Consider the following 26,841-nt stretch of genomic DNA (forward strand, 5'->3'; position numbering starts at 1 on the left):
ATGAGTAAACATCATACGGTACGCGGTGATATTTTCTAATAAAAGGGGAAAATGTGATGACGTAAGGCCATGATTTGTACTTCTGCCTAGAAAAATACACTCATCAGATAACAACGGTTTTGTAAATATGACGGCGCACGGTTCGCCCGAACCGCCTTTAATAAACATAATTATTCTATTAGCATCTGCCAGCAAACAACTTTCTTTATCGTGCATCTGAGGAGATGGCGGGAGTTCTGAAAAAAAAAGCTTGGGTGTATCACGTAGCCTAAATCTGCACCTCGTTTCGCAATATGCAGTCTTCGTCGCTCCTACTTGCGCACATACACTTTGTTGTCATTTTAGATGTGCACTCGCAGATAACGGACAAATTTCATCACTGGCTCGGGGACAAATTAAATAATGAGTTTTATTGCAGACGTTGGATCTGCCAACTGAACAAAATGTTTTCTGCTCGGAACAGCGACAGATCGTTCACATACCTTCGCAGTTTCGGATGGTCCCGCAACATGTTCGGTTTAACCATGTGTGAGTCCATACCGTCCAAAACCCAATCAACACCAGTTACAGCAGGAAAGAGATTGTACGAGATGTACAATTAAAACACGATAAGTGTTTCTCCCACGTTGCTACTTTTGGGACGGTCACATTGAGGCGGCAGCGGTTTCATCAAACGAGACGTAATTCGTTTAAGCCTGTTTTGGAATCGCAATAAACTGTTCACCTCGTTTTCGCCATATACGGCGCGGCGCTAGTCTATTTCTGCAAACAATTGTTCCTCGCAGGACAAACAATAATTTATAATCAAAGATTAAAAGTTAATATTTGGTTTTAGAGTTGGATTTGCGACATTATGGAATTTTTGTTCGATTGAAAATATCCTAATCAGATGATCTCTACTCCCTATCTCGCGTACGCTTGGACAGTAAATTTTCACCACACACACATCGACGTCGGTGATTACAATTAACCCTATTTGTGTTATATAATCGATAAAGGAGTGCAGGCGGGAATCAACACGCACCTCTATCTCTACCAACAGTGCTTCTTATCAGCTAACGCAGCTAATTGCGTATTTTCATATTCGTTGGAAATGTAACCTAACCTATCCGAGTCACGTACTCTCGTCCCCTAGTTTGCTTAAAGTTTGTATGTGAATCCGATTTAATCCATGAATACCGCCATAAATACCGGTCGTCTTATCAGCGTAAGATTTGTGGCGGCTTGAACAAATCGATTGACTTTGAACTTGCAGCCCACTGTGGCACACAGAGTTCGAGTTTCCGGAATCACAACGAAATATATGAAATCTATTCGTTTGAAGAAAAAATATACCTATCATCATATTTGAAAAAGTAACAGTAACAACAAAGTTGAGCGGACTTTGACGTTAAAAAGCATAAAACTTATTCTCACACGACCGTACGAAGGATAACGGTGAGCGAATACAGGGCTCCACCGGTAAAACCCTCGATCTGAATGGAAATTGAATTCATTGACTCTATACTTCAACCACGACATGGGTGAAAAGCAATGATACCACTCAACATTCGGTTTTGTTTACAGTTTTACCGGCAATCCGTTACACAACCAAACGGTTATTGAAACGTGTGGCCATAGTATGAAGCTCTATTGAGTAGAGCTGTTTTCATTCATTGTGAAATAGACGGAAGAACGATCTTTCTTGAATAACTATAAACATGGCTGAACCATACATTTCCACATTATACTTCTTATATTTGATTATGTAAACAAAAATCTTTGACAAGTATGAGTTCAGATTCTTTAATGAAAGGGAATGTGCATTTTGTTGTATAAAATATGCCCAGAAAAAAGTTACTACGAAATTATTAATGAAAAGAAGAATCCAATCCTCACACAAGAATCTACTGATTTGGAATCTAAATATGAAATCGGCAAACTTTTTCACGAATTTCCACGGTCTTGAAATAAAAAATCTGGAATTGAACAAAAGTCTAAAAGAATCTGGAATATGAAATCTTAGAATCTGACCGTTTGCTTTTACTAGAATTAAATGTTTTTTTTAAATACATGTTACACAGGAATTTTATGCAAAGTACGCTCCATCTGCAGCTACATCCTCCACGCATCTTTCAGGAAATTTTAATGTCTGAAGAAGTTCACTTCTCTTGAGGCGATTCATTTAGCAAGCCAATTTTTGATGTCGTCACGAGAGCTGAGCCATTGGTCTACAAGGGTAAAAAATACAAAAAAAAACTCAGGAAAGGGAACCGTTACTAGCAAATGTACACTCGGTGTTGTAATATCACAGATACAAGATAAAGCGGATAAACCTAAAGCGTTTGCTAGTAAAACGTTAAAAATAACGGAAGTAAATTATTCAACTATAGAAAAAGAAGTGCTAGCAATTCTATGGGCAGTACAAAAAATCAAACCCTATGTTTATGGATACAAATTCAAACTCGTTACGGACCAAAAACCTCTCACATTCATTCAAACAGCTTCTAAAAATGCAAACGTGCTTCGTTGGCCTCTTGAACTCGCTAACTATTATTTTGAAATCTATCTATATATATATAAATGGATTTCTGTCTGTCTGTCTGTCTGATTCTTATGGACTCGGAAACTACTGAACCGATCGACATGAAAATTGGTATGTAGGGGTTTTTGGGGCCGGGGAAGGTTTTCGTGATAGTTAGAGACCCCTCCCCCGGCCATACAAATGAAACACAAATTTCTACATTATTCGAGAATTAATCCAGCAAATGCAACCAAATTAGGCATCTAGAGGTTTTAGGGTGCAATAAATGATTGTATGGTGATTAGATACTCCTCCCCCTTCTCTTAGGGGGGGCTGCCATACAAATGAAACACGAATTTCTGCATTACTCGATAATTAACCAAGCAAATGGAACTAAATTAGGCATATGGAGGTTCTAGGGTGCAATAAATGTTTCTATGGTGGTTAGACACTCCTCCCCCCTCTTTAAGGGGGGGCTGCCATACAAACGAAACACAAATTTCTGCATTACTCGAGAATTCATTCAAACAGCTTCTAAAAATGCAAACGTGCTTCGTTGGCCTCTTGAACTCGCTAACTATTATTTTGAAATCTATCTATATATATAAAAATGGATTTCTGTCTGTCTGTCTGTCTGATTCTTATGGACTCGGAAACTACTGAACCGATCGACATGAAAATTGGTATGTAGGGGTTTTTGGGGCCGGGGAAGGTTTTCGTGATAGTTTGAGACCCCTCCCCCTGCCATACAAATGAAACACAAATTTCTACATTATTCGAGAATTAATCCAGCAAATGCAACCAAATTAGGCATCTAGAGGTTTTAGGGTGCAATAAATGATTGTATGGTGATTAGATACTCCTCCCCCTTCTCTTAGGGGGGGCTGCCATACAAATGAAACACGAATTTCTGCATTACTCGATAATTAACCAAGCAAATGGAACTAAATTAGGCATATGGAGGTTCTAGGGTGCAATAAATGTTTCTATGGTGGTTAGACACTCCTCCCCCCTCTTTAAGGGGGGGCTGCCATACAAACGAAACACAAATTTCTGCATTACTCGAGAATCAATCAAGCAAACAAAACCAAAGTCGGCATGTGAAGGTTTTAGGATGCAATAAATGTTTTTACGGTGATTGGATACTCATCCCCCCTCTTTTAAGGGGGGGGGGGTTGTTTTGTTCTGCCATACAAATGAAACACGAACTTCTGCATTAGTCGAGAATTAATCAAGCAAATGGAACCAAATTAGGCATTTGGAGGTTTTAGGGTGTAATAAATGTTTCTATGGTGGTTAGACACTCCACCCCCTTCTCTAAGGTGGTGCTGCCATACAAACGAAACACAAATTTCTGCACTACTCGAGAATTAATCAAGCAAACGAAACCAAAGTCGGAATGTGAAGGTTTTAGGGTGCAATAAATGTTTTTACGGTGGTTGGATACTCCTCACCCCTCTTTTATGGGGGGGGGGTCTGCCATGCAAATGAAACACGAACTTCTGCATTACTCGAGAATTAATCAAGCGAATGGAACCAAATTAGGCATATGGAGGGGTGCAATATATGTTTCTATGGTGGTATGGTGGAGGGGGATGCTGCCATACAAAAGTAACACAAATTTCTGCATTACTCGAGAACTAATCAAGTAAACGAAACCAAATTCGGCCTGTGAAGGTTTTAAGGAGCAATAAATATTTTTAAGGTGGTTAGATACTCCACCCCCTAAATTGACGCATACTTTGACGCGATCGTAATGTAAATAAAATTTTGCGTAAACATGTAAACAGCACAACCAGTCTTCAGGAAACATACGCTGTGCTGCGCTTGAGTTCAGTTTTCATCAGCTCGCGTTCATAACAAACACGTATTTCTCTCTTGGTACGGGGTGTACCAAATTCATAAACAAAAGAGCGCCAAATGAACACAGCGCAGAATTCAAATACTTAACATCGCTTCTCCCTTGTGTGATGCGCGCCTCTTTTTATACACACGCATTAAATCCTTGCGCCCGCCTTGTCTTCGCTCGTTCTTAGCAAAACATAAAAACAGCAGTACGCCTCCATACCAACCGTATGCGCTTGTGTGAAGAAAAATAACACAACAGAGAAAGCAAACAAGCAAGATTCAAGCGCGGTGTAAACCAGGTATAGAAATACGGCGCAAATCACGGCGCAAAACTCGGTGCAAAAACTGTGCTGACACCAAAATATTTGATCTGTGTTTCGGAGCATGCTCGTTCGCCAGAGTGCATGTGTATACAAGGAGCGTGAGCTCCTTGAACTGAGTACAAAAAACTTATTACACATCAGTACCGCGTTGCATTCTGAAGCCTGATCACAACAACAATAAATAGAAATTTACCGACAATACTTCTATAATACGATGTCGTTATCTCAAATGAAACAAGCGATAAACAACTGTTGCCGAGTAGCAACAATAGAAAGAACGGAACACAGAATGTCAATTGATGTCGGAGTGCGAAGAAATTTCAAAAATTTCAGTTGCTTTATTCGAGTATTGAAAATGAAATACTGGAATATTTTTTGAATCAGTATCAATTATTATGTTTTTGTGAGACTCAATAATACATATTTTCATTTTTGCTTATAGTATATTAAGTGTTGTCGTATGTATTCGTTCACGCGTCAAATTGTCGCGTGTTCGCAAAGATAGGTATATAAGAAACCTCCGTAAACCTAGTGTTAATCTGCTCATTTTCAAAACCCCTTCAGGTGATCGAAATAATTTCTCGAAATCTCATTGACATCAAGAATGCACTTTCACAGTAATTCAGAACGTTCAGATAACCCAAGAAAATCGTCTGCAATCATGAACCAGCATTAATAACTCTTCGAAAAAGTTTCACAAAACCTTAACATAGCAGCAAGCAAAATGCAAAACTACAATCAGTTCAAAGAAGAACCACCTTGTGTGAACTAAAACAGTAATATACAAATCAGAAAGAACACGAGAAAAAAAATAGAACCTTATGTTTTTTTTAAGATATTCAGTGGCAAAATGTCTCGAAAATAACAACAGAACCATATACATTCCAAGAAATGTTAAAATAAACAAAAATAAACTCAAACGCATATGAAATAAAATATAATATATTATTTCTCTCTTTTCATAATCCCCCTGACGAAAATAATAATGTTTTTCCTTTCAGAAAAAAACCTGAACAAGTTACATTATTTATCTTCTTATATTTCTACTCTTTTATTTTAACTAGACGAGAAGAACCACTGCATTACATCACAATCGATACAAAAATGCGAACCGATTAGATAGGAAAAAAAGAATAGGTATAATAAGAAATCGGATAACAAATGAATCAGATATTCATATTATACTTCACCATATTTATAATTAATACTTAACATAATCAAAAGCAATAAAAAAAAACATAAACGATCAACCGATATTAACACTTTTTACTCGGAAATGTAGAATTCAAACAGGAAGTATAAGTATTATACACCTTATTTAAAAACAGACCTAGAATCCACAGATCCTTTGGCCAACATAGTTTATCAGAGAGCGAATAATTATTTAACTCAAATCACTGAACAGTGAATTGGTGGGAGCTCAGACGCAACGGACCTGATGATAATTAACCATGAATGAGTTAGCCACTAGCAACAATCAGCAAAACAAAGTGAACAAACAACTTGGAAACAGCCTCAAAACAGTTCAACAAACTACAGGGTCTTTCAGATTAAACGCTCACGCAACAAATTTTAATAACTTCTACAAAAGTGAACCGATTTTCATTTTTTAAAAACGAAAATAAAGCCTATTTTAGGACATTTTCGTTGTGGCCACTCTTGTTTCGATAACGCGTTTGAAACAGTGAACAAAATTCTTCATGCACAACTCTAACATTACGACTCCGATGCTGTTGAAAATCCGAGTTATTTCTTCTACAAGTTCCCCCAAATTTTGTGGTCCTATAGCAACGGTCCTTCACGTACCCCCAGAGGAAGTAACCGACGACGAGAAATGTTGAAATTCTTACCATTAGAGGACAAAGTTTCATTAAGGCTTCGGTTGCTAATCCGATTTCACTAAAAATACACGTAAATTGTACATCTTGACACTAAAAACCATCCGATCAGACTGAACGAGTAGCCGAATATTATCGTCCCGAAGTGGGGAATGCAATGTTACCATCGACGGAGCGAAATTTTTTTTTTCATAAAGAGCTATTCCATTTTTTGTGTGAGCGTTTAATCTAAAAGTCCCTGTACATGCAATTTTGAGAAAAGCCTCGTACTGAAATTTTTTCTCTCTAGCACTTACGCCAAAATGCGAGATTACGGCAGAACAGGAAGAAAATTGATTATGTCTATCCAACGCAGTTTTACAGTAAATCATGGGATTAGAACTTACTTGGTGGAATCTCCATCTCAAGGATACTAACCATAGCAAAAACAATTTTTGCTTTCCTCATCTACAGAAAATCACTATGCAGAATCCTATCAAAAAGCTTAAAGAGGGGGAAAACAAGACCCCAAGGAATCGATCAAACCAGGACGCGTGAGGACACGCTTCTTTACCCCATCGGAGGTGTTACGTGCACCGAAACATCAACCAAATTCACATCAGCAACTTGCCATTTCAAATAATGGCAAAGTCCAAAGTCCATCGTCCGACCGACCGCAGTATACGATGTCGGCAGATTCATCATTTACCATAATAATCAAATTATGGGAATTGAATAAGGATCAATCCCTGATAGGAGTTAACTAGTGTTTGGCAATCGCAGGAAGCCGTTCAGTCGCGGTATAATTTTAATATAGTATACTGCCGTCCTACGCATAGTTGTCCCATGTGACTTATTAACAATTTTCACTATTCTTAATAAAATGATATTTTTATACCCACTCTTCAGGAATAACACAAAAAAATATTGGTTGTTCTTAGTGTTTCAGAGAACAGCATCAAGTTCAATCGTTCCATGTTGATATTCTATGCATAACTGTCCAACCTTAAAGTTTTAAACCCACAATCAACCTTGATTGTTTCAAGTTCGCGTTTTCACATTTCATTAGACAATATTTTTTGCTTATAAAAACCAGGTTAATTGCTAAACTGAAATGCTTAATGCTTCTGGTAGACAAATATGAAATATGAAAACATTGAATGCATATCTCTCAGTTGCTGATTTTGGAACATGAGACAACTATGCGTCGAACGGCAGTTTACAACGGTAAAGATTGAATAACCTTTTTTTTGTATTCAGCTGACAACGACTCATTGATATATGTGTAATAAATATAAATATTATTTCATAAATTCAATATAAGTACAGAAAATCTACCAATTTGCTACAAGCGCCAACGTGATATTACTCTTCAGTCAATCGGACTCACATACAAATACATGCGAACATGCAGCAAAGTTGCAGTATTAGTCAGCTGCATCTTTCAGGGCACAACCGTGAAACCCTTTTTTAATTACTAGCACTCGAGCAATTGTGAAAACGAGTGCAAGGTAGTAAGGTTGTTAGAAACTACTAGCACCGCTGATCAATTCAAATGATAAAACGCCGAACGAACCATTGGCTCACAAAATGAAAAAAGAAAACAATTATCGGGCACGAGTGGCAACGTGATACGATATTAAACAAATAACCTTGATCTCAGCAATTTTCTCGGCAGTAGCAGAAAAATAAATTAGATCATTTTCGTTTTATTTTTGCAAGTTATCTGAAAATTCGACAGTTATATGATATGTGTAAGTGGATTTTGAAATCATCGTAATCTAATCTGGTCTCAATTATTCCCTGGAGATACTCATATCCGCGATCCAAACAAAAAAAAACAATGGTCAATAAAAACGACACCGATGAATAATTATGTCAAGGCACCGCCGTTATCGTTGAGACAGTTCTTCATACAATATAGCTCAACGTGACTGGATGTTGAGGCTATCTACTCTCCCTCGAGCAGAACTATCACCAAGGTCGACGTGTTAGAATGCAATGAAAATGCAATCATGAGTCAGGAAATAGGTACTCCTACAGACGCAAGAATTAACCGGGTGTCCCACGTGTCAGAATGTTGAAAACAGAACCGTAATCGCGGTCCGTCTGTGTATATAACTTTCAATGCCCCGGTGCATCCACGTCACTTGCAATTAGCAGGCAAGCGAACAAAAAAAATCAACCGAATCCCGAAAAAAACTTTCGCTATCTCTACTCAAAGCTTTTGCTTTTTGTAAGTGCTAAAATTAGAAGCTAATGTCATACGGACGGAACGGTAACACATAGTGATAAGCCTTTGGCATATTCGTTGTGTTCTGATAAATGATAACGAGAATGATGTGTAACGTTTCGATGCTACAAACTAGAATTAGTTCCATTCTTACCATAACTTCTGCTATATCGATTATATAACGACATCTTGCAATCACAACACTTCCAAACAGGATAAATTACACAAATTTCTGCACAATCGCACCTTCCCAGCGGAGAATAGAAATAAATAACTCTGCATCCGTTCGCGTTAATTCCTTGATTCGACCGAACGGAGCTGACTTCGAAGCACACACATGTAACACCTATGTAACACCACCTCCCGTGGACACTTTTTGCAAGCACTGCTTCGCGATTGGCGATCGAATTCCTCCAGCGGATCGGTCGGACGTTCGTCTACTCCGTCGGTTATCAATCACTACTGGTGCAGCCAACCTCCCCCAACCCTTTCTTCAAACACACCAATCCCTTCTTCGAACGCACACCAGGTGCGTCACCAATATTCACGCCTCAGTGACGAATGTGCGACGAGGCTTCACATTAATACTTTCCCATTGTACACCATTGTAGACCAGAGTTGACAGAAATACGGAAGATGAGAAAAAGATTGTCAACGGAGAAGAGCCGGTCCGCCGTGTGTAACCCTTTCGTTCGCGGCTAAATAACTACTGCGGTGCGCCAGTAGCAGCAACAGCGACCGCCCATTGGTGCTCGGGCTCCAATCGCAAACAATTCGGATCTGAGAATCTCGGATGGGCTCAGTTTTGCCGTATTTTGACCATATCTTTATCTAGTTACTCAGTGCGCACAGATATCGCATACCCATACACAAATAATAACGCTGGCGATACGATAGAAGGGAAAAAAACAACAGCCCCGTAGAGTGTGGTGTTGTTGTGTTGATGGTTGGAATACATTCAGTGCATATGGAGCGGGGTGGCGGCGATACGAACAAACAACCCGATCACCGTGGTGTGACCGAATTGCAGCCGGAAGCCATTGAGGATTTCTCACGCATGGGATTCGTGGTGAGTGCAATCGACATTCATTTGAATTTGAATAATGATTGTACTTCATACGCACAATATAAGCTTCCCCCAGATGCGCCTAGGTGAAGTGAAAGTAATTTGTTTCGAGATCCAGTACATTTTTCATTGGTTTCGTTCGAATGACGAAATTTTGACATCGTACGGTAGCTCGCAACGACAACGTCGTACTTAGTGAAAACGTTATCATGGCATAAGCGTTGTGGATTCCAATAGTCATTGTGTGATTTTGCTAGGATTATTTGTGTAATTTGCCTCTTATCGGTGAGCAAAAATAAAGTATATTACACTGCGTTATCTGTTCACCGAATAGATGTCTTTTTAACTCTTTGTGGTCGTTTGTCTGCTCACAGCCACCATACCTTTTTTACCGTTCTGGTCGTTTGTCTGCTATCAGCCACCACAGCAAAAAACCATGCTAATCTTATATTTTACTTAACCAAGTATCAGTTTATGCATTTCCTAAACAAAGCATGATGTGTAGTGTACCTGTTCACGAATCAATACGGTGTCCTATGAGCAATAGATAACAAAGTAGTCACCCACACAAGACAACGCACAAGTGCGTTGAATGCACAGAAATGTGGGACAAAAATCATAACAGCAGAATTTAGTCATTGTAACACTTTGGTGTGATGGAAAAGATTGTTCATAAGAATCAGAACTACTGTTTGCATGAATGTCTCATGTTATTTGAATAATCGCATGATTGTCTCAAGCGACAATATCTTTGTTTAGGCGTCGTGCACAAATTACGTAACGCGATAAGGGGAGGGGGTCGAGGTTGCGTTACTTTCTGTGTATTAGAGATAGGAAATTGCGTTACGTAAGGGAGGAGGGGGTCCAAAATCCGGATTTTTAACATTACGTAATTTGTGCGCGACGCCTTACCTAAAGTGAAAAGTTCTGATCATTTCGGATACGCAGAAATCATTATTTGAGTAACTACTGGTTCAAATTATGTTGAAGTAGTTGTTTTTAAAGAGCAGAATAATTGTTTGGATAAGTGTCTTCTGTCATCTGAATAATCTCATATAAAAAATCTTTGTTTGTTAAAAGTGAAAAGTGCTGATCTTTTTGGTAATAAAAATAAAATTATGTATTGATTATACTTCATATGATTTACTCTTGGAGACTGTTTCGAAAGATCTCACACCAGGACGTATTATAAAATATATTTTTATACTAGCTGACCCGGCAAACTTCGTCCCGCCCAAAATTTGTTTTTTGTTATCAATACCTTCAAACATTCACGTTTTCTTACTATGAGCAAGTTCATGGGTCTGATCGCAGAACTGTTCATTGATTGATCTTCTAATCGACCCCATTGAATTTACTTTTTACTTTAAAATTCCTAGTATTTCTAACAAAACTCATCATTATAATATTAGATTGTTTTCAGACACAACTCTCGTTCAAGATTTTTCAACCACTTGCAAATAACATGTTCCCCGTTACATGGAATAAATGGTTTATACAGAAAATATGATAGAATACACATTCGGCGATACTTTTTTATTGGTATAAATAGAAGAAGATATAGGAGTGCGTCTCATCGTGCGGAGAACATATGTGAATTTAATTTCCCGAATTTTCCCTTGTTCCTTCAGAGTTTTCCGAAAATTTTCAATTGTCATGTTTGGTTGGAATATTTTTGGTTGAAATATGTGTAATATTTTTATGGGACCCCTCTCCATTCAGAGGAGGGAGGGGTGTCATACCATCATAGAAATATTTCTCATACCCAAAAATCCTCACATCCCAAATTGAGCTTGATTAGTTCTCGAGATATGAAGAAGTTTGTGTTTGTGTGCCCCCTGTAGTTTGTGTTTCATTTGTACGGCAGCCCACCCTCGTAGAGAGGAGGGTGGAGTGTTTAACCACCATAGAAACATTTATTGTACCCTAAAACCTCAATATGCCTAATTGGGTTCCATTTTCTTGAATAATTCTCGAGTTATGCAGAAATTTGTGTTTCATTTTTATGACAGCCCCCCCTCAGAAAGATGGGAGGAGTGTTGAACCACTTTAGAAATATTTCTTGCCCCCTAAAACCTCCACATGCCAAATTTGGTTCAGTTTGCTTTATTAGTTCTTGAATTATGCAGAAATTTGTGTTTGATTTGTATGGCAGCCCCCCCCCCCCCTTTAGAGAGGGAGGAGGAGTATCTAACCACCGTAAAAACATTTATTGCACCCTAAAACCTCCAAACGCCAAATTTTGTTTCATTTGCTTGATTTATTCTCGAGTAATGCAGATATTTATGTTTCATTTGTATGGCAGCCCCTTTTTATAGAGGGGGGTGGAGAGCCTAACTACCATAGAAACAGTTATTGCACTCTGAAACCTCAATATGCCTTATTTGGTTTCATTTGCTTGATAAATTCTCGAGTAATGCAGAAATTTGTGTTTCTCATGTATGGTAGCTCCCCCTTAGAGAGGGGGGGTGGAGAGTCTAACTACCATAGAATCATTTATTGCATCTCAAAACCTTATATTGAATGGCGTTAACGTCCCCTATGGAACTTATGCCGTCTCAACCTATGCATTAACTAACGTCATTTATTAATACTTAGTTTAGATTTCTTAAGCCAAATAACACGCCTTGAATGTATTCCGAGGGGCAAGCTATAGAATACGCGTGACCACAGCGCAAGTCGAAGGAAATTTCCTTGACGAAAAATCCCCCGGCCAGAACGGGAATCGAACCCGAACACCCGGCATGATAATGTGAGACGCTAACCACTCGGCCACGGGTGCACTCAAAACCTCCATATGCCAAATTTCGTTTCATTTGATGGATTAAATCCCGAGTAATGTACAAATTTGTGTTTAATTTGTATGGCAGCCAAAGGAAAAATAATCCCGACCAGTACGACATCCATGCCCAAATTTAATACGACCGCAAAGGGTTAAAATAGTGTGTTTATCGAACTAAAAAACTTATTTGATGCAACTGAGATTTTCCAAAACTCACATGAGCCGACAGTGGGACACGGTATGTCATGAAAAAGATTTTTTCCAAATACACCATGACTAAAAGTTCTTCAATGACAGATGGCTTTTTTTATTTTAACCTAGCTATCTCATCTTCAGTGACGAAAAAATTCAATTTAGATAGTTCTAATGGTGTCAACTGAAGAAGGAACAGTATTTTTTAACCAGCAACTTTGGTGGAGGCAGGAAGAGGTGCATGGTTTGGGCGGGATTCTCAAGATAGCTTTAACATCTTTCAAAGTGAATAACAAGAATTACATACATGTTCTGGCATTCTCTCTCATATCGATTCATCGCAAAACAAAACACATTTACAACCATCAGGGAAACTAAGCAATGGGTTAAGATCTAAAAACTTTACTTATTGAATTGGCCGGCTCGCTCTCCAGACTTGAATTCTGTTGAACATCTTTGGGCGATCCTAGTATGAAGGATCTACGCTGAGGGAAAGCAGTACACCAGGGTTGATGAACTCAAGGCCACAATTTCGGAGACATGGAAAAATATCGAGAAATCCGTTCTGCAGAATCTGGTTTTTTTTACATTTGCATTTACATTTATTCATCGAACCGAATAATCTACATGAATTTTTAAATACATTCTTAACACTATAACATTGATCTTAGCCGCTCAGCAAAAACACTAAAACTAACATTAAAATCAAATAGGTTAAAAACTTAATTGAAGACAACACACATTGACCTGATTGGTTCATTTTGCGCGTATTGTGTCCTGTGAAAGTTAAGTCTCAGGATTTGCCGTGGGCGAAGCTGTCTGTATGGAACGCTGAAGTTGATTGGCGAAAGTATGTAGCGAGCGGTAATTTCTCCTAGAAGCAACTTTCCAACAAACATGGCTTTCTGATGGATTCTTCTTTTCTCCAAGGTTCGCTACCTAATAATCGACACCGACTCTCGTACGGCGGGAGCTCAATTGGGTTATTCCAGGGTAAAAACCGCAGCGCATATCTGCACTGTTGTACTGTTTCGATCCGCATTATCCAAACTTTCTGGTGTGGACTCCAAGCCGGAACGTACCAACGAATAATATAGAGCTCGTAAACAGTACGGATCGCGAAACTCTTTCGAGACGCGGAAGATGAAGCCTAGATTTCTGTTAGCCTTAGCGATGATGTGGGAGTAATGTTCACGAAAAGTCATTTTGCAATCTAACTCCACTTCTAGATCTCTTACGCTCGAGACTCTTTCAAGCGTTTCTCCGCAGATGACGTAGGGCCATTGGATTGGGGATTGTTTGCGGGTGAAGGATATTACGGCACATTTCTTCACGATAATTTCTCTTGCACCAGTCTTCAAAAATATTAAGATAACGCTACAGTTGTCTGGAATCCTCTATTGAACGTATTATTGCATAGATCTTTAGGTCGTCAGCGTAAAAATTTGTATGCCCATAGGGCAGAATATGGCACTAGTCGTTGGAAAAGAAAGAAAACAGAGCTGTTAGTGAAAATGCGTAACTCGTGACAACCAAGGTTTACACGAAGACGGTGGTTAGTAAGGTCAGATTCCATCCACTTGATGACTAGATTAGTGAAGGTAGATCTTCCAGGAAAAAAAATCCATGCTGATCTGATGATATATAGTATTCCAACACGAATTATCCAAGTTATAAGCCGAAATGGCAATGTTACCAATTATTGACATGTAAATCTACCGATTGTTCTGCATTTTTCATTGATAATACTTATGAGTTTTGAAATGGTCTTATAGAAACTGCATAGCCGAAATCATCATATTTAGGCCCAATAAATATACAAACGACTCTTTTGAACGAAATTGACGTTAAATATATTTTATTCTAAATATTCAACAATATATGAAAATATCTTGTTGAAATTCTAACTGTTTGTGTTACAACGAAATATATTCAAGGAGATCTCATAGAAGCTGGACAGAGTGTATCTGTACAGCGAACGGATTTTGATTATTTGCTTACCAATCGAAACGGGACCCTAGGAACTGACGTCGAACTTTCCGTTGGAAAAACTTTAGTCACTGGGACTAACAGTTATAAAATGAGGAAATATAGAAAAAATGTTTATTTTCGGATGGAAACATTTGGCCGATTAATTTGAAAAACAGTAAAAACATATATTGCAAGAAACCGCATTAAGCTTTGGGGAAACGTGAGTTTCCAAAGATATAATTGAAGTTCTTCTAAACATGTCCGTATTCCCCCACCTCCCCTATTTACAAAAACATTAAACTTATCGACGTGTGTAAGATATTGTTACCTAAACAAAACACCAACAGAATGCAAACAATACTAAAGCACTGTCGCCGGAAACTGAGCGATACTATGCGCACGTAACCACTGTGGTGTTGCCGGCAGTTAACGGCTAGTTTACGCATGTAACCACTGTGGTGTCGCCGGCATAGTGTTAATATTAGAAACAAAAGTAAAGAAAATTTTTTAATATTATAATTAAAAATTTCTAAGACTTATTTAACATAATGGTTTTTTAAACTATTTTTATTTTTTTGCCGAAGTCCGAGGCGGCACAATCCGGATCGGCCGCCGACCATTTCGGCATTTAGCTATTTTTGGAAATGTTAGAATGAAAAATAATTGCGCTTTTATCTCTGCGATTATTTTCGTTGTGCTTATTTTTTTTTGCAATTGTTCCAGGAAACCGTTATTCAACATTCCTGACTTCAATATATCTTTGGCAACCCATAAAAACAACAAAAATGGCAACACTTGCGAGTAATAAATTTCATGCTTCATATTATTTAGTGTTGCCTCAGTGGTATCGTACCTCTAGACATCTTCCGTGCATCGCCATTCAACTAGCACCAAACAAGCATCCAACTGAGAACCCACACAGTAACACACAGGTACAGCGACAAAAAAGAAACATCGCGAGAATAACCGTTTGTGAAAAAAACATTTCGCGAATTCTCGATCAAAACCGTCAACAAAATTAGGAGATTGTTGCAACGGAAAGGAGTCGATGCACACGAGACAGACACAAATGGTAACTTAATGTAGCGAAGATGCGCTATTCATACATACGGTGTGTGAACAAAATGAGATTCGCACAACGAAAACAACCAACATAGTACACAAACAATGCCAAACATTGTGGCTTGAAACGACCAAATATACACACACCACACACAATTTTGCACTCCTCTCAAAACAAGCCCTTTTGTTATTATCATTAGCTTCTAAAACTATTGCTTGTTGAGGTTCAGTTGCAGTTGAATTGAAAAGATGCAGTTTTGCGACTGGCACGCGAAACTAAATCACACATAACACTCCAGCAGGACACTCATTTTTCTTGTGAGCATGACGATAGCCCAGCTTAATTTTGCCCTACATAATATGGCGCAAAACCTTATGATTACGCCTGTTTCACCAAGGCGTCGGTTCGACGTGTACAATGCCAGAAGTGCAACGAGTGATATATTTGCTCGCACTCACAGCTCGAGGTGGAATAGCTTACGATGACACAAAACGAGCAGTACAAGCATTGTTCGCTGCTTTGGGTATAAAAAAATACTGAAAAATTTCCTTAGAGGCGATGGCAAGATGCAAGATGCGGAATGCTTCCCATTTTCATCAATTTGAACCATTTACAGATTAGGTGATTGTAATGTATACCACATTAAAAAGATCTTGAAGAACTTTCGATTCGATTGGTATACAACATCCGTTCGCAGAAAAAATAGTTTTTAATGTTAACTTTATTTCATAAAAACCAAACCTGTATTCTGATTTGGCACCCTTACTGAAAGAAGTTGTCCTACATAAAAAAGTCATTCAAATGCACCATATAGGGGGCCTCCGTAGCCACATTGGTTGCGCGTTCGCTTAGTAAGCGATCGATCGTGAGTTCGAAACTCAGGGCCCTCATTGACCATCTTTGTGTTGTTCTAGAATAACTACGTCCGCGCAACAATCATCATCGATGGAGATCGATCCACGGTCGAAATAAGATCGATTCATCCATACAACTGCTCTGCTTTGCAAGAAACATCGGACTGCTGTTCTATAAATAACTCAACAATGATCAATCAACTGTCTCCGCTGTCCGGTCTAACTGGATAATGGAAGAACAGATAGGAAACTCTTACGCCTAAATGGCTGCTACTGTGTAAATGTGTACCATATGGAATGGTATAGAAGGAAATACTCTAACGCCGAAAAATGGCAACTGTGTAATGTGCTAATTATAGATATGATGAATATGTGACATGTACACGATTAAAATTCAGCTCTGTTACAGCTAAAATGCCAATGAGCCTAAAATAAATAAATGGGAAAAAAATGCACCATATAATTTAGAATTACAGAATTTATTTTCGTCTTGTTGAAAAGCGTTGACGCGAGCCCCAGATTGGGATTACAAAAAGACAAAGAGTCAGAGGTCGGTCGATGGTTCAACTAACACGACGTTACGCACAACGTTGTATTGTGATCCCAGTCATAGGAGACTGCGTTTTAATATCGACGAAAATTGTTTCGAAAATGACACGCGTCTGTTAATAATCAGCAGTCCCAGTTTCAATGAGCTGTCAAACTAAAACTCTAGTAATTTGGAATCATATATCTCGGTACTGTTTCGATGAAATAAGAAAAGTTGAGAAGTCAAAAGTGCTGCCGTGGCCGAGTGGTTAGCGTCACACATTATCATGTCGGGGGTTCGGGTTCGATTCCCAGTCGGAGGATTTTTCATCAAATAAATTTCTTCCGACGTGCACTGTGGTCACGGATATTCTAGAGCTTTCCACTCATGATACGTTAAAGGCATTTTATTTTTCATAACAAACCTCAAGTAAGTACTAATAAAAATGACGCTAGTGATATATATGTTCAGACGACGAAAGTTCCACTGGGAACGTTAAGAAGAAGACAAGAAGAAGAGAATTCAAAATAAAAGTTATTTATTGCACCTTAAAGAAAAAATCTAAAAAAATTGACAAAATTACAAACTTTTCTACGAATTCCCCGCATAATATTTTGGACACTCCGGACGCTCTTCGTAAGCCCATGCTTGACATTTTCTCAATATTGTTCGATTGTCGATGAAATTCCATCTGTTCAAATTGTCAAAAATCCAAATTAAACCTCCCTTTTGTAAAACAGCTTGCCAAACGGAAAACAATTCAAACGTTATTCGTGTGCTTTAAAATTTTCTCATCCTGTTGTCTTATAGAAATGGAATCATTATCGCCCTTTGTATTTATTATTATTATTTATTTGTTTATTTATTTATTCATTTATTCATTTATTTATTTATTTTTTATTTATTTATTTATTTATTTATTTATTTGTTTATTCCAATTCCAATTTGATCATAAAAGCAGTTGTAACCGTAACGTTCCTATTTGCGTTTTTTCAGCGAATACAATTTGATGTTACAGGTCGGACTCGATTATATATAGTCAAACTTTTTTTTTCAACAATTATTTTCAAATCCTATACATAATCCAATCTCAAGAAAACAATTTTTTTTATTAATGTATGAATGTCAAACATTAATAGAAAAATAGCTTTTTTGTTATTCGATTATGTATTGGATTCGAAAATTAACGTTGAAAGTGAAATTGCGATTATATATAATCGAGTCCGACCTGTATTACGTTTACACATCAAATTGTATTCGAATACCCCTCACATCTTTTGACACCAAATAAATATGATGTTTATTATTGATACCGTTAAAGAGCAGACCAGTTGAAGAATTTCCAACAAGCAAACAACAGCTATTCAGGCAGCGTCTTCCCTGACTCGGGGTAGGTATTTTTCAGACGGACGATAAGGATTGAAACTAAACCATAATTTGAACCGATAACAATTTCATCCATATCATATCATATCGACGTCAACACCAAAGTTCGCCAACATCGATCACCGAAAGAAAGTCATCACTTTCAAATGGAATTTAATTGATTTATTGCATCCCCATTTAGTACTGCAGCACGGTGGGCTTGCAGAGGGTTTGTGTGCCACCGCCACCTGTCACGATTTGGTAATAATGAATTAGCACAAACATTACCTAGCAAACAGCGGCAATCCAACGACGACGAGGCGCAAAGATGGTGAAATCGAGTTTCGTGACATCATGAGCTTGTGAGTGTACGTATCGTACATTTGTATTTCCTACATTCCGACTCGCTGCCAACCGCCGAGATTGATTCAAATTGCGCCTAAGCCAATCAACGGTTCCCCCGACGGGAGTTCAACGCGCTCTCCGATTCTCTACAGCAGCAGGCCGGTAGACTCATACACTCGATTTTTTTTTAATGACTTGTTCTGTCCGATGGTATGAATAGGCTTAGCGGCGTTCGTCGCGTATGACATCACATTCGTGAATTCTGCCTGACGCGTCTGTGTCATCATCATTTTGAATGCATACATATGAGTAAGGGGAACAACTTGTCGCGAATGACCTTCGCTTGTTCCGTTGTACAGTGAATCGCAAATGAATCCCCCTTCGTTCGTTCCAGTATTGGAATGCAAACTATGTTTGCGTTTTTTCTGTAATCAGCAAAATGTCTTTTCAAATGTCAACCAATATGTTACAGCAGGTTGATTGATCTGTTGTCATATCCAACGTGTTGTCGAGTCTGCGATAGTTATGATTTATTCTACGTCTCATGACTCACGTCGGCTCAGAGAGTGAAATTACAAGTGAACGGTCATATCACACAGCTCATTTATTACCTCCAGTTACGCAACAACACAAATGACATCAATTTGTCTGTCGCAATGTGGAGGTTATGGTAAAGTGTGATTAGTTTTAATTGAGCGTAAGCCAATCAACGAGTTCAACGAGCGTCAACTTCTGAGTAGCCGCAACACGTGCTCGAATAGAGAGCTTCGACAAATGGAGCTCGTGGACACTTTGGAAATAAGGGCTTGCGTCAACTGGTTCCGGCTCTATTTTGTTAGCAGTGGTCAGTTGGTGCCGTTTGAAATTCGTTAAATGGCATTTTTTTCAGTAATAGTTTTGTTTTTTCCTGCTAATGAGCTTCCACAATGGCAAAAATCTCATCTTGGTAGATATAACATAAAAAAAACCTTTTCAAAAAGCGCATTTTTTTCACCGTGCATTTAAAAAGCCTGAACAATTCACATTTTGTGGATGAATATGTTTGTCTTTTTTTTTTTGTTTTGACATTTGCTCTTCAGTTATAAAAATGATGCCAAAGTAGGAGCAACGCATCACAATTTTGCTCGCAAATACCCATACCTATTCGTACGTCAAGTTAGATAAATCGTTAGATTAGGCCCAAAAAGAGCTTCCTCTTCGCTCGAGATATCGCAAACAAGCTGAAAGATTGTTAAAATTAAATTGCGACGATAAAAAACTAGACGACCAAAAGCTGTTTAGGAAGTTACACATGACGATACTTACGATAATCGATTGCATGGTAATATACGACGAAACTTTCGTCAAGACAAACTTCAAAGAACTTCCTGGGTAGGAGGTTTGTATGGCAACCAGAAGAGGAAAGGTGACAGGCATTCTGAAACTGTCGAAGCAGTCTATCTGTACCTGTAGCTTGGGAAGCGACATTTTAATTACAACCGGAACCGTCAACGAGGAAATTTGCGTAGCAGAGTGTCTTAAAGAACGTTTGCTGCCTTTCCTGAAGTAACACTATTATTCCGTGCTGTTTACGGTGGATTTGCCATCCTGTCATTAAAAAAGCCATGGAGTGATATACCTCCAACAACATGTAGGGGGTGTCCAAGGATGCCAGAACCCTACCAACGGCTAATCGAGAAATAATGGGACATCGTCAAGCGGAACCCAACTCTTAAAAAAACTGTTGAACTGAGATTGTGTTTCGAAGTGAATTAAAATTTATCGATTCCCCTCATCTATCTCTATCTCTATTTATATAAAAATGTTCTGTTCGATTGTGTACGCGTCAAAAACTCGAAAAGTGCGGAACCGATTGAGCTCTAAGTTGGACACAATATACAATCCACTTCAAGGAGTGTTGTTACGTCATAAAAAATTGGAAAATTGGAAGAAAGATGATTTTATATATAACCAGAGTGCGTTTCTGAAATTGAGCTTCTAATGAAAATCGACTATTCAGTAATGAATATGTGTTCTATGTGAAGGAAACATTTTTTCCACGTGTTTGACAAAATCATGAACTGAAATTGTGTTTCGAAGTGATTTAAAATTTATCGATTCCCCTCATCTATCTCTATATATATGAAAGTTTTCTGTTCGTTTGTGTGCGCGTTAAAAACTCGAAAAGTACGGAACCGACTGAGCTCAAACTATGATACAATATACAAAACAACCAAACACATCTAGGATTGTTGTTACAACATAAAAAAATGAAAAATTCAACTCAACCATGCAAACCACAATGTGTCACAGGAAAGCGTGGCAGGGTACAGCTAGTATGTTTTATAAATCAAAAACAAAAAGACGAATGGATAATGTCGGAGGCATAATCGGAGAGACAAAGGACTACACCAAGGGTTGTCAATTTTAATAACTTTTTGGATATCCAAGTAGTTTTTCAGTATCTCTCAGCAAAATTACATCTTCAACGTTCCCGAAAATATCATTTCCGAAGAAATAATCGACGAATTATACTATGCAACACCTTCCGCATAACGATAATAGAATATTCGAACCGAATCAGTTGTATGAATGTGACGGCGGGGACAGCAACATTGCGGAACAAATTTTCGCTTTCAGTTTTCAACCGAAAAACACAGCTCTCACCGCAGGTCACGCTCGGTTTAAAACGTGCTCTACTTTGATGCCACAATGTTCGTGTTCGCGCGAATTGAATGATCGTTCGGAAAAGGCCACAGATAATCCCGAAAAGGCCGATAGCTTCGAAGAGTGAAACTTAAAATCGAAACCACAGGGCACAACAATTTCTACCTCATACTCGATGCAACGTGTCATCGCAGGAAGAAACCATACGATGTAAGGTAACGCGCGAATTGTTACTAAGGAGTGTATCGAAAATAAGATGTAAACACATTTTTAATCTTAAAATCCATTTTTAATGATCAATCTAACAAGGAAATCGTTCGGCAATATTTTACAATATATTACTTCTTCTTACAAGTAAAAACAAGTAAAAAATGATTATTGGAAATATGCTCTGACCTTCGGCCTAACGCCTTTCATTGAGTTTTATACAGTGGATCGATCGGCTTTCTTGGACGCAGAATTCCACCATGGTATTATTAATCTTACCATCTTTTTTGAAGATTCGTTTGGCAATAGCCCATTATCTCTCGATTCGACGAAGATGGGGACAGTTTGGCAGATTTATGTCTTTCTCAACAAAATCTACATCATTATCCTTGAACCACTTTAGAGTAGTTTTGGCATGGTGGACCGGTGCCAAATCCGGCCAGAATAGTGGTGGGGCGCTATGCTTTTTGTACCAATATGAGTGTCTGCAGAAATGGTTGCGTCCACTAAACCATTTCTGCAGACACTCATATTGGTACATATCGGCATTTATTGTTCCTTTTGTGTAGAAACTTGACGACTTCAATCCACATGAGCACAGTCTGCCCAATTTTTTCCACCTGAATTTACTTCTCATGGTCACTCACATCCTCGCCAATGACTGTGGTCTAAAATTGTGGTTCTTGACCCCTCTTTGACGTAAGTCTCATCATCCATCAGAATGCTCGCATTGGATTTCTGCAAAATTCGATGGTACAGGTTGTTCCGCTTTTTGATCCGCTGCACCATTCCGATCGCCGTCCCAGTTTTTTCTGCAAATCGCGTATTGACATCGGCTTATTCCGATTGATGAGGTTGATTACTTTCCGGTCCAGATCGGGGTTGGGAGATTCTGGTTTTCTTCCTCTTCTCGGTAAATCATCGAATGAACAGCGTTCCCCGAACTTTTGGGTGTATCGAAAATTCAAAAATAAGTTATAAACATTTTTAGTATCCCTGTCCATTGATGTGCAAACGAGTGCTGTTGTGCTCACCTGTAATTAACATCGTAATCTGTCAAGAATCCACCAAGGATTTGTTTACGACCTGGATTTCACACTTGCCGGAGGAATACCGAAACGTTAACTGTAAACTGTAGTCCCCTTTTTGATACGCGACATTTCGGAAGGAATAAAGAATCCACACGTAGATACAGCCCAACTGCATTCGTTTGCACATCAATGGACAGGGGCACTAAAATGTTTCTAGCTTATTTTCGAGTTTTCAATATACCCCTTAGTTGCATTTTGGGATAATGTAAGCGGCGAATAAAATCGGAAAACCTACCTATTTTATTCGTTCGTGTATTTGGTCGCGTTTTTGTGTGCTTGGAATCAAGAACCATCCTGTGATTGAAGAAATGTTTACGTTCAAAATCTAGATGGGGGTAAGACGGACATGTTAAGGCAAGCTTCAATTGTATTTTTGGAAACTCATGGTTTCCAAAACTCAAAAGCAGTTTCTTACAGTTCAATATACTGGTTTTCGAAATAATTGGCCAAATGTTTTAAAAAATGTGTTTTTTCAAATTTTTTACTGAAATCAAAACAAGCCGAAAAATAGAACATTTTTATTTATGCGGGTATAATGGACATGTATTGGGGGAATATGGACAGGTCAATAACATACGAAGCGTAGAAGTTTATCGCTCGCGAAAGGAATAATTTTTCTCTCTCTCTCTCACGGTTTGTGCGTCCAGTAACCGAAATAGAACAAACAGAGAAAGCAATATAAAGCTCAAAATTATTCGCTTCACTTTCCATCATGCAGTGGATGTGATTATGGATGTGACTGTCCATTTCAACACCACCAGTGCAATTATTTCAATAATTTAAATTTACCACTAACGAAAGAATCATTCCCCCATGTCCCTCTTACCGGCGGTTCCCCTACTGTTATCACACGAAACATTGAAATGAGCTCCTATATTGAAAGGTTAGACGTAATCCTACGTCAGCATAGTTTGGTGTTTGAAAAAACATTTAATCAATTTACACGTCTTATTGTTTGACCTAATTTTTATCGTAACACTCTTTATCAAATCAAATCGATTGTCATCAAATATAATTTCGTAGCAATTTTGGGGAACGATTCGTTTAAAAGTGGTTCTCAAGAAAATTTCTTACAAGGCAGTAACGACTTCACTATTATTCCTTCAATTAGTTTCATTTGCAGATGACCAAGTTTTCTTCTATCAGTCAGAAAAGATTCCACGAGCGAAATTACAGTTACCATCATCACGATGACGGATGAATAGATTGTCGAGTACGGAATCGGAGGCTTGTACAAATTCGGCTTGTCTAATGCAAAATACCAAATGTCAAATTTCAAAAACCGACCATGTACATTTTGTTTATTGGCCTAAAGAATGATTGCGAAATTCGAAGTCAAATCAAAATGGTTTCAGTATTATGTATATTTTTCAAGTTCATATTTTCGGTTTACTAGATTTAGAGCAAAATTTATCTCGTAGAGAAATATAAAATTTTTGGGTGCGTAAACAAAGCTGGTCAAAGGCATGTAAAAATGGTCGAAACGAACAAAAATTACTCGTTTCGAAATGCGCAGTGTCACCCCAGATCTTGACGTTTTATGCATTTTTAAGCCATTTGGCATCGAAAAATTCAATTTTCCAAATTTCATGTACCTCTGTATATTCAATGATTTGGTTTTCTTTGGATGCACGTATGTTACAATTTATATTATGATAGGCTTCGAGTAAAAGAAGCCGAAGTTCTTAGTTTGACAGTTGCACCATGACGAAGTTAGAGCGTATTCGTGATTTTTCCCACGCGCAAATGTCGCAAAAAGACATTTGAATCGCCGTGGGATTTCGTATTTTATGACAGGTTTTCTGCGAGATTTTATTTTGCATTAAGGTCGATTTATCACGATTCATCAGGATCATCCTGAACTCGTTACGAGATAGTTTTAATGGAGTAATTATGTTGAGGTGTCAAAATAAAGGTTTTAACTGAAAATATCAGATTAAAATTATTCCGATTTGGTTTTGATTAAATGTCGAAGCATTAATGTTCAATGGAGAGTCAGCCAGAACACATTCAAGGTTCCATCACACTTTAAATAAAATTGACGTGATCGAATAAACAGCTTTCTACGTCAAAAAGATAACTGATAAAATTATAATTGTACATACTTCAGTTCAGCGAAGCATATCTCTCCTAAGCCAATGGTTACTCGGTAACAATTCTGCCATTAATGCCGTACCTGTAAAGATAAAAAAAAATCGTTTAGTCTCATAGCTTTAAAATACACCAACGATAAGATATTTCGTTTGAAGTTCCTGTGCGCAAACGCTTTCACAGAAATAGCCCACGCAGTAAAATGCGCAACGAAATCATCCCTGTTAATTCCCCTCTTGAACTAAAACCTTTGTAATTTTGCAATTTAGAAAAAAAAAACAAAAATCTTTACATATTTGCACTAATGCGCGCCCCACCCAAGTGGAGCGAGCAAATGGACTGTTTGTTATCAACCACGGTCGCCGATTACGGTTTTACTTTGTGGCTATCGCTTCAGCCGGCTTCCTTACTCCACTGCCACCCAAGCGCAGTTGATTGGAATGCAAGCGCAAACAACAATCACACTGATACACTGTTGAATGACATCATTTCAAATCAATGCTGTTGTGGGGATTGAGTGTTTTGAGTTTGGCAATACAGGATTCGCGATGACGAAGATAATAGGTCGTATGAATAAAAAAAAAGTATTTACTTATTCTGCCCGTTTCCAAGTAAAGTAAACTTTGCTAGTATTTACTTGAATCCGTATGAATAAAAGTTTACTTTACTAATTTGATTTTCGAATTCGAACATAGTTTTTACTTTGTCAAACATATATCAGCTGATTGTTTAGGTTTCGTTTCCAAACGTTTTTTTTTTGGACAAAGCGTGAATTCGCGATGATAAAGGAATAGTATCGACGTCTGGTGGCGACTTTCAATTAGGGACCATAATTTGGGTCCCTATCTCGCTAGTGTAATACCTATCATATTAGAAGACACGAAGCCACTTTTCAAATGTTAAAATTTGAATGAAAATGTTCACATCATGTTATTTAATCACTTAAAACACTTTTTTCCGACTTTTATTTAACCCTTTGTCTATACATTTCCAACATCATTACTGAAACTTTTCATTATAATATAAAGTTGTCTTCAAAAACAATATCGTACAAGATTTTTTCACCACCTGCAAACAAAAGTGATTTTCATTTAAACAGAATGCCAAATTAGTACGGGAAGGTTACTTTTCATTCATAATTTAAAATTTTCCGCCTGAAAATCAATCAATTTTTTTAAGCTCCCTTAAACTAGTAAACGAAGCTCAATGCCATCAATGCGGATCGTTAACTTGTTGAACTTCAAGCGCAAGATAGCAGCATTAAACATAAATCGGATATGACATCAAAACGAATGATAGTGTTTTCAGATCCAAAGTATGCTCATGAGCATACTTGATAATAACGAAGTAAATACTTGATGAATGCTGTTTTATTCATACGAAATCAACATCCATTTTCGAAAAGTAAATACTTTGTTGTTTCTTTTATTCATACCAAACGTAGTAAAAACTTAATCTCACTGCTCGACTGCTCGAATGAAGTAAAGTAAAGGTGAATTTTGTTTTTATTCATACGGCCTAATGTGTCGACATCTAGCGTGACGTGAAACGAACTACCCTCTATCAGTTTGACAGGTCCGGCGGCAGTTTCAAATAGTTGACATTTGAATGAAACTTACTGATTGAGGTTATTTGAATTATTGAAACGCGTAATCTTGACATATTAACAATCTTTCTATAAATTTTCAAAAGTTCCCACTAAGACTTCATCATTATAATATAAAATCATTATCAGATACAATTTTCCTTCAAGATTTTTTCACCACTTGCAAAAAAAACTTGTTTGGCTACTACATACATTGCATGATGATATGGGAAAGCTAATTTTCATTCTTAATTTTAATTTTAAAAGTTTATTCTACCATTACCAATTTCCCTTCATACCAGCGGAACACGAAGCTAAACACCGTCAACA

The 26,841-nt window shown here is 37.9% G+C and overlaps 1 protein-coding gene across 12 annotated transcripts in view; it reads right to left on the minus strand.

Moving 5' to 3' along the window:
- Nucleotides 1-26,841, minus strand: part of LOC129779522 (spectrin beta chain) — a 173,922-nt gene that overhangs the window by 79,873 nt on the left and 67,208 nt on the right. For 3 of the 12 annotated variants that reach the window (XM_055787045.1, XM_055787056.1, XM_055787044.1), the window contains exon 1: nucleotides 8,879-9,436. The exons of 8 other annotated variants lie outside the window; for them this stretch is intronic. In XM_055787045.1, coding sequence (XP_055643020.1) covers nucleotides 8,879-8,912 — 34 coding nt within the window. In that variant the 5' untranslated portion in view covers nucleotides 8,913-9,436. Of the gene's footprint in view, nucleotides 1-8,878; nucleotides 9,438-26,841 lie in introns of those variants that run through there. One more of the 12 variants, XM_055787055.1, reaches the window with a different exon arrangement.

Source organism: Toxorhynchites rutilus, chromosome 3 (genome assembly GCF_029784135.1).
Source record: "Toxorhynchites rutilus septentrionalis strain SRP chromosome 3, ASM2978413v1, whole genome shotgun sequence".
Lineage (NCBI taxonomy): Eukaryota > Metazoa > Arthropoda > Insecta > Diptera > Culicidae > Toxorhynchites > Toxorhynchites rutilus.